General features: G+C 35.3%; 2 protein-coding genes across 2 annotated transcripts in view; one reads left to right on the top strand and one right to left on the bottom strand.

The window, feature by feature from the left end:
* The window catches only part of LOC107041081 (WD repeat-containing protein 34), a 6,848-nt gene extending 4,586 nt beyond the window's left edge, over positions 1-2,262 (top strand). The window contains exons 8-9 of the mRNA XM_015261462.2: positions 1,194-1,393; positions 1,772-2,262. Coding sequence (XP_015116948.1) covers positions 1,194-1,393; positions 1,772-1,844 — 273 coding nt within the window. The 3' untranslated portion in view covers positions 1,845-2,262. The remainder of the gene's footprint in view (positions 1-1,193; positions 1,394-1,771) is intronic.
* Positions 2,263-8,994: 6,732 nt separating this feature from the next.
* LOC107041084 (proline-rich nuclear receptor coactivator 2) lies at positions 8,995-9,390 on the bottom strand. The gene has a single exon (XM_029126308.1). The coding sequence runs from the start codon at positions 9,388-9,390 to the stop codon at positions 8,995-8,997; it is 396 nt and encodes a 131-aa protein (XP_028982141.1).

Genomic DNA, 9,390 nt, shown 5'->3' with positions numbered 1-9,390 from the left:
ATGTCAGACAAGATATGAATGTTTTTTTGGGCTCAAACGAAAGAGCGGGTCGAAAAATGGTGTGCTAGGACCTCTAAAGATGGGTTGGAACCAGGGGAGACTCCTAGACGCCAATGATCTATACATACTCCTAGACCCCATTGTCCTCCTAGACAATGTCACAACTCTGCTTTTCAATTGAAAACAGACATCATCTTCAGAGACATGTGTCATGTTTAGAGACCCTAGCACGCCATTTCTCGAGCCGCTCTTTCATTTGAGCCCAAAAAAACATTCATATCTTATCTGACATCGCTGCTACAAACTCGGGCCTACAACTCGGGCCTTTTGTTGAAGAACTCGGGTTTTGAATTGAAAACCCGAGCGGGTGTTTCACGCAGTTGAAGTTTTATACTACTGTGTGTTTCACGCAGTTGTATTTTTATGCAACTGTGTGAAACCCACAGGTGTATAAAAATACAACTGCGTGAAACACACAGGTGTATAAAACTTCAACTGCGTGAAACACACAGGAGTATGAAACTTCAACTGCGTGAAACACACAGTAGTATGAAACTTCAACTGCGGGAAATATACAGCAGTATGAAAATTCGGCTGCGTGAAACACACAAACTTCACGCATGCGTGGAGTGTATGGAGTGTACGGGAGTGATTCACGCAATGGTGCGAGTAGTCACGGCCTATTTAAATCCCCATTGATATATTTAAGGCCCGGGTGGATTACCTTTCGAACGTGATCTTAATTTTTTTTATTGTAATAATTGGAAATAATCTCCAATTGCTATTCAGTTTTACGTAGCCCTGGAGTCGCCAAAAATTATGATTCTACAATCAATAGAACGTTGAAAAAAATTGGGAAATAAACCCAATAGGGAGGAAATTGCAAATTAATAATTTGATGTATCTAATGGCTGTCAGTTCGTTAGTTACCATGATAAATTATCCACTCACTATTTCCTGTCTATCGGACTTATTTCTTAATCTTTATTAAAAACGCTCTTTGAAAGTGTTCAGTTTTTTTTCTACTTTTTTTTTATTGTACAATCATAATTTTTAGGGACTCCTACGTGATGCAAAATCCAATGGAAATTGTGATACATTTTATATTATGAAGATAGAATAACAATCGAGATGACGTTCGAAAGATAATCCATCCGAACCTTAATTTCTATTCACGGCAATTGACCTTGCAGAGTTCCATCGTTCGAGTAATTGCAGTGGAACATACAGTCATTGGACTAAAATGGTTTCCATGGGGGAAAGACGTAATCTCCGCCTATGGAGCGAATTCTTCGGTTAATTTTTATGATATTCGTAATGGGACAGCTGTTACAAATTTAAAAATGCTGTCTACATGTGGAAATATTGCTGCCCTTGATTTTAACAAAAAAAGGTAATCATACTAAATGATACATTTCTGATAATAGCATCAGTGCTTAAGGATATTCAAGGGTCTTTTGCAGTTTGGTACAGACAATTATCAAATTTGTCAATTAAATTGCGTGAGAAAATTTTTAAAAAAATCATGAATATTCAGCGTCGTTCAAATTATATTTTGCTTGGTTGAGAACGAGTTCTCAAACAAGTTTAATTTGGGCCAACAAAATCGTTAGTTGAAAATTTAAAAAAAATTGTTGACTTCGAATTTGAAAGTCTCAAATTTTCCAGTCGATTGGCCTGAAATGATGTCATCCTTCATGAAGAAATGAATTAGTTTTGCGTCCTAATATGTAACTTGAAATTTGATGTTCTGGCATCCTTCTGTTTTCAGAGATACTGCTGCTCTTGCAGACACCCATGGAAATCTGGAAGTGTGGAAAATTCCAAAGCAAGCAGTTTCATAATGAAAGTTAAATTATTGAAGACTCAAATCACTCAAATTCGGTTGAATACCGTCACCGATATCGCCATTTATTACTTACATTCCCGTTCAGTGAAAGTCGGCCACGAAATCTCTCAAATCCGTGAAGATAACGGAACAGCGAAAATCCCTAAATATTTCTGTACCCATTCCTTTCAGAAATTTGGTTATATAACCAGTATTGTAGTTAATTTGGTACAATAACTGGAAATTTGAACAAAAGAGAAATGAGTAGATTATTTACGGTTCGTTAATCATTGGACCCTGTTCCTGTTCCATTGAATGTATTTTGGTGCCTACATTGTTTCAATTGAACTACTGAAGCAGACATAATTCTGTAAACCTGTAAAGACTCTTGTTTCCAGCTTCAATTAAGAATAAATATAAATGTGGAAGTTCAATGGATTATTCCAATTCCCCAGGAATCTTAGATTCCGAGATATTCATGAAAAACTGGCCAAAAGTCAAAATCGACTTACTGCTTCGCTATTGAATTCAACTAGGAGCGAAAGCCAAACTGATTTACCTCTTTTGAACTGAATTGTAAAACCCATCGAGTCACCTTGAGAGCAAACATCTGTGAAACTACGTAGTAACTGATACTCATCTGTTAATCCTGCTTCAGTGATGTCATTGACCCATTGAATGTCGTCGTGTGCTGAATATTCTCTGGCTCCTATAGGCTGCGTATTTTCCCAAGTGATGGCCTCCAGCCCCCAAGGTCGCTCTTCCCCCAGTCTTTACTCCAAACTGCTGCCGATGATTGTCCTGACAAGGACAGTTTTCTATATTCGTTCTTAAAAGAACGTTTTTTACTATTACGTTTTCCTTTTTGCCCTAAAAAGGGCAGATTTTTTTTGTCTTTTGAGCGAAATTTGAGTATACCACATTGGAATACATTTGCGGGCCCTGAAAAGGGCCCTAAAAACTGTTTGCCAATTATACTAAGATGAGAGTGTAATAATTTTGAAAAAAAAAATGATTTCCAAAAAAATTGGGGAAACTGAAATTTTTTTTTTTTAATTCGAGCCTTTCAAATATTGCAGTCAGACAATAATAATGATTACTGCAGTCAATGGAATATGCGTTGTGTGATATCTTAAGTAGACACTCTCATCTGCTATTGTATTTGATGAATCAATAGAAAAGAAAATTCGTATATTTTGGCTCGAATTGTAGTTATCAGTATGAATTAAAATTGTGATCGTACGATCACTCTCTGCTTAAGATGATAAAGGACGGTTGATGAAAAATTCAATTTCAGCCGAAAGATCATAAAACTCGCTGGATCTCGTGAAGAGCGTTCTCTGGTTATCCTTAATTGTGATCATGAGGCTCAAGATGTCTTAGCCATCTCCCCAAATCAGTAACAAAGCTTCAAAAAATGTTCCCTCCATCATCACCCTCTAATTTTCCCTCCTACATCCTCATTTTCTACATCACGAACTGCGCATTAATATTTTTTCACATTTTTTTTCTGCAAAATATATTGCAACATTTTTTTTTCTTTAATTCGCAGCTTCGCCCCTTTCTTCTCGCCCCCGCTCAGGTGTCGCAAAACGCATTTTATATATATCAGCAATTCTACGATTCACCTGCTCCAATCCATATCGCATTATCTTGAATGGTTCCACCCCTTGATTCTGCGAGCTCCACTTCTCTTCCTCGAGGAATATCTCTCCATATTTAAAAAACGATCTACATGAATTATCTGTATCGTTTTCGGTATATTACTGCATGCAGATCCTGATTTGATGTATCGTTTCACTCGGCATTCAATATTCCGTTCGCCTCTGTCCTCTTGTAATCCTGAAGCGACACTTTATCCTCTTCTCGCAGGTTCATCTCTCACATATTTCACGCACATACCGCGCAACTCTTCTCATTTCTCGACCAAGTTTGTTCATATTATCTTTACAAATGTTCATTTCTCGAATTGGTCACTTATACACTACCCTTCCCCTTCGTTTTTCAAAAACTTCGATTTTTAAAAAAATTTAAATTATACGAGTGGAAATTCTCAGAGAACGCGTTACTCTGCAATGACGTGGCCTAGTTAACACACTTGCAATTGATTCCTTTGATGATTTATTATAAATTTTGATCAGTCTTCTAGCCCACGTCCTAACAAAACAGTTTCTCGATGCGTATCTTCTATTGAAAAAAAAAAAAGAAAAAACATTGGTCGATTGTACCATTGAAAAATGTACTTTTACCTCCTATAGAAAACTCGTCAATTAAATCTAATAAAATTTTACATTTCCCTCATAACTTTCCTTGCGTACAACGTCGTTGCTCTCATTATTACTCGTTAACGTGTACAAGGAATGTCACGCAATTAGAATTTAAAATCACAGTAAACTCGATTTAACCGGGCAGATTGACGAATTTTCGGTTTAGGATTTAAGTCTAAAAACTTCTCCATTTTTCTCCCTCCTCTATCCTCATTATGATAGTAATGCATATTTATCATTGACTCATTCAGAGTGTATTATATCTCCATTGTTTAATCATTTTGAATTCAACGATGTGTTTCATTTTTTTTGTGCATTGGGCACAGAACTCAAAAAATAAAACATACCCAATCTCGGACGTCGAATAGATTGGGAAAATTCAACTATCAGAGGGACACGTGACAATGTACTTTGGTAGAAGCAGTGAAAGACTGAATGCCCCTCTGATAACTCAATATTCACGGATTTTCTCCTCTTAAAGTATAACAAAATTGAAGGCATAGACTATTTAATATATCGCAAACTTTTTTTTCTTTGTTTTGTTCATTTTTATGTCGTGAATCGTTGGCTACGCACGTGCAAGAGCACAACAGTGGTTTCGGATTAATGAGAAAATTGGATTTTTTATTTCATTGCTTAAATGTTTGCACTTGCACGTGCCTTACCAAGGGCCACGAAGAACCGTGCGTCTCTCACAAGATCATTCAATTTTCTTCATCATTTATTTACTCGAATTCGGCATTTTACTGGACATTTGCATTTTATTTGCATCGTTTATTGTTTTTATTTTTTCATCTTCACTTGCTTGAAAGACCAGGAAAACGCACCGATCTTCGAGAGGGAAGCTCTCTTTAATAACTCATAATTGAGTCTTCAATCTATGTTTAATACTTTTAAACTCACTTTGAACAAGTTAATCGGACTTGCAATTAAAATGATGTGTCACAAATTTCAACGATTTAAGTAGTAATTTTGATTTTTTAACGTACAATCACAACTACAATTTTCATTAATTATATTAAAAATACAGCAGTTGAAAGTATTTATTCTTCTATTATGAGTGTCAAAGAGTAACAAAACTTGAATTAAATGATAATAAAATGATTTTCTCTGGGCCTCTGAATTCGTCCGATAATTGAAATTCGCTCACATAATGCAAGTCTTCCCTCTCATATCGCATCTGTACCTTAATTCCTAACTTTAAGGCTTACTCGAATGACGAATCATCTATCGCATCGTGTTTCTTTGTTTATGTGTATGATTCAGTGAGTTTGTTCGTGACTGCATAATTCAAGATTTTACTTGTACCTTGTTTTCTGTTGTGTGACTACATGATTGGGCATTGTCCAAACGTCTATCGAGGTCACTTTGTATTGTCATTAATCTTGACGTTAACTTCATTTACAATTTTGTTTTTTCAGATTTATTCTCGATAATTGCAGTTGCGTTTGACCATTCAAAGTGCACCCTTAGATGTTTTATTTTGTCTTATCATGCCTTGTCTGTCGGAATATTCCGACTCATTTTTATAATTTTCCATAATCGCGATGCAAATTTATATCACTCATACACGAGTTTTGGTAATCGGTAATTTTGTTACACTAATTGATCGTTCTTGTTAGATAATAATTTTAGTTCAAGTAATGAAAATAATGTTTCTTCTTTTAAAATTAATAACAGGAAGAGAACCCTATATCGTTCAATGAATATCAGTTTTCGTCTAGAAAATTGATGATAAAATTGAAAAGCAGAGAAATGACATGATTTTCGTTTCCTAACAAATTTCGCATTTACGCTATTTCTCTCCGAATACTTTTAAAAATCAATTTCCGCCGCCGAGAAATGGCTTTTCTTAAAAAAAAAAATAATAATAACATGCTATGTGTCAACGTTCATAAAATAGGAAAAAAAGAGAAATTGTACGATGGAATATCACATTTTAACGTCTCATCACGAAAAAGAGAGATTTACTATACAATACACCATTCCATTACAGATTTCGTGTCATCTTTTGGGTCTTTCGGTTCTTTCTATTTCGATTTTTCACGGACTTGATTCGGACAAGGATAAAACAACAAATTTCCAAAAGAAAAAAAAAGCCATGTTCACGTAAAAATTAAACGCCTGATGATCCAAAATTTCTCCCTTTTTTAAACCAGTAAATACCTGACTTAACATTAAAATTATCGTCCTATACAAATACACCTAATTACTCGACTTATGGTTCTTTAAGCTTCCCTATGCCGTTCGTTTAATTTTTGTCAAATAATCATATACACAGATAATATTCAGTTGAAGGAGGGACAGTACGCATATTAATATCCGATTGATATCAATTAAAATTAGTAGTACCTATAATCATTTCATCACAGCTAATTTAAATTCCTTATTATCTCATTGAAAAAATTCGATTGACCCAAGTGGTCCACTCGGTCATTAATCCATCATATTTATCGTGCTGTCTGTTGACTTCAATCCCATCAATGTCAAAATCTGTATTTTCACTTCTTCATAGTATCGAACAATTCCATCATTGCAAAGACGTTTTGCTTGTTTGTGCACACGATTACGTTTTACGCATTTGATATTAATCGCGTTATCTTCTGATATTGCGGATTCAATTGTCAGTTTCGTGAGCACTAAACTCATTTACAATTATTTCTTCCCTCGTAATTTACACATTGTATAAATTTATATACAAAATATTCATTAGGAGTTAATATTACAATTTACGTCGAATTATTTACACATTTACCATGTATTCATCCATGCATGTGCACCGGTTTCTTTTCTTCATTTCTTGTTTCTTTTGTTCCATCTTACGCTCGTGTTAAATTTGGTTCACTTGAAGAAACAAGAATAAGTGCTGAAAGAAACTCACACATACCCTCGGAACACATTGATTTTTCCAAATTATTTACTTTAACTGTTAAATCACCGATTACGTTTTCATTAAACTTTCGCTGCTTTTCGCCCCTACGCCGCCGAGCCAGCGGCGATAATAAATTCGTCATGATAATTACTTTATCGCTAATAATACGCGGCAACAACAATTACACAAACGTCTTAGCACAATCAGTCTTTCTCGGACTAAAGATTTCTCATTTTTTAAATTGCAACTATTCAGTTCAAAGCTCTTCAAATGTGTAATTATCAATCATTACGAGTGTAAATCCCAATCATTGCTCTCTGTTCTATAACAGATTTTCGTTTTAATTGTGAACTGAAAGATTATTGAACCCAATGATAATGAATAGTTATAGTTTGCCTGAACACGAGCTCATTCTTTTTTATTCTGATTCAATTTAATATGATATGACGTCAACTCTGCATGAATTCTCCGAACGAAAGTGAAAAAAAATTCCGTTTTTTTGAACTGAACGAAACAAAACGGATGAAGCTGAAAAAAATAATCGCTAATATCGAGTGAAGTATTGAAATTAAAACTGAGTATTTAATTGATAAGTCATCGAAAATTTTGTGTACATAAAGGCGAACGCAAAATATCGTTTTTGTTAGTAATGCAGAATTCCGGTTTCTCTTCTGACGACATTAAACTAGTAAGATTACGTATGACCAATCGAATCGAAAGTAAACAATACGTATAGCAAAGAAGATAAGATTCTCCTTACTCGTTGGCATTACCACTAACCTGACTTGGTACTTAGAAAGAAAAATAAGAATATAGAGACGTTAAGTCGTCGGAGATCACATTATAGTCAAGCCCTTCCTGGCACATAATTTCGCCAACTTTGTGCAATTGATTTTCAATTTCAACTCGAGTATTCGGAAATAAATGGCATAAGTGTTTGAAGGAAAACTAGCTCGCAGTGGAGTTCAGTCAATTATGATCGAAAAAAAATGCCCTATTGAGTACAAATTTTCATGTCCTCGGCGTTGACTCTCTACTCATGTCATTCCCCTCCTCAAATCTCTAATCTACGTCACAGGGTACTCTCCAAGCTCTTCCCTAATTTCAGATAATTTTTCAATTCGCAAGAGTAATTTTCAACATCTCGAATAATCAATTGAGTAAAAGTTAACTTATAAAACGAAATAATTACAATTAAACTAAAAATTTACTGGTATTTTTAATCGAAATGGAGCGTTCATCCGATCGGAAAAAAATCATTTTACTCAACACAAAACCTTAAAAATTTTCCATCATACGAAACCGTCAGGATACTATCACCAATTTGAGAAGAAAAAAAAAGAAAAAAAACTGTGATAACGACTTCATGACAATAATTTGAAATTGAAATTTCAGAATCTCCGAACACAAATTTATAATGAATAATTCCCTATATATCGGTGGATTATCTTCGTACCATCGTGTATGAGTGCACTCCATTTTACAGTTAATTAATAATAAGAATATCCTAGATACATATGTTTACAACTTTGTACACGGCATTACAATATTAATCGATAAATGTTTTGACATATCGAAACGCGATTTAAACGCCAGGCTCGATTCAACACCGGTTGCAATCTTCCTACAAATCCAGCATTTCCATATGAACTTCATTTCAAAGATATTCTTCACCAAGTTTACTCAATGTTCCCCGCACATTAGCAATGTTCTCGCGCACAAGAAAAACATTAGGGAGATTTTCAAAGTTCACAGCTTGTTTCTCGTAATATCGCATTTTTATACTGTCAATTATTCATTCTCCTTCCATGAACAATAAGAAAATATACATACATGTGTCATATATGTATATAATTTGATGTTCAGTCACAAGTTTGGACAAAATAAAATGCCCGCAGTCCATTTGATGGAAGGCTCACGGTGCTAATTAATAAATCCCAAAACCTGCCCACCAGAATCATTGTTGGCTTGTATTTTGTTTTTTTTATGAAAAATATCTACCTTCAGACGGCATTGACGCTCGGAAATCAAGCCTGGATGTTGAGAATCATTTTCAGATGATTTGAAATGTTGTGACATGCCTCGGCCTGACAACTTGTCATGAGCCTCGTTGTCCAGTGACTCGGTGGCTTTGGTAGGCTAGCTGGGGACGGTGGCTCGGACCATTTAGCACCAGCAAAATATGCATTCGTTGGACTACCATGACGCGGACTATCGTGTCTCATTGGTGAGTTGCCACCATTTTTTGATGAAAATTGTGGACTACAACTTTGTCGACCGTTAGGTGAATTTTTTACCTGTTTACAGCTACTGTTGAAGTAACTCGATGATTTTATTGTACCACCACGGTTTCGCTTGCCACCAGTGTTTGGTGAGCCCTGCCTCTCCACTCGGTTACTCATTTTCGGCGCTGAATTCGTCAT

The sequence above is a fragment of the Diachasma alloeum genome, unplaced genomic scaffold, assembly GCF_001412515.2.
Source record: "Diachasma alloeum isolate Michigan unplaced genomic scaffold, Dall2.0 Dall_scaffold_00354, whole genome shotgun sequence".
NCBI lineage: Eukaryota > Metazoa > Arthropoda > Insecta > Hymenoptera > Braconidae > Diachasma > Diachasma alloeum.
Note: the sequence above shows the minus strand (reverse complement) of the source record. Positions and strands in the feature narration are given on the sequence as shown.

Coding starts and splice junctions, on each gene's coding strand:
- LOC107041084 (XM_029126308.1), bottom strand. CDS start 9,390: ATGACGAATTCAGCGCCGAAAATGAGTAACCGAGTGGAGAGGCAGGGC.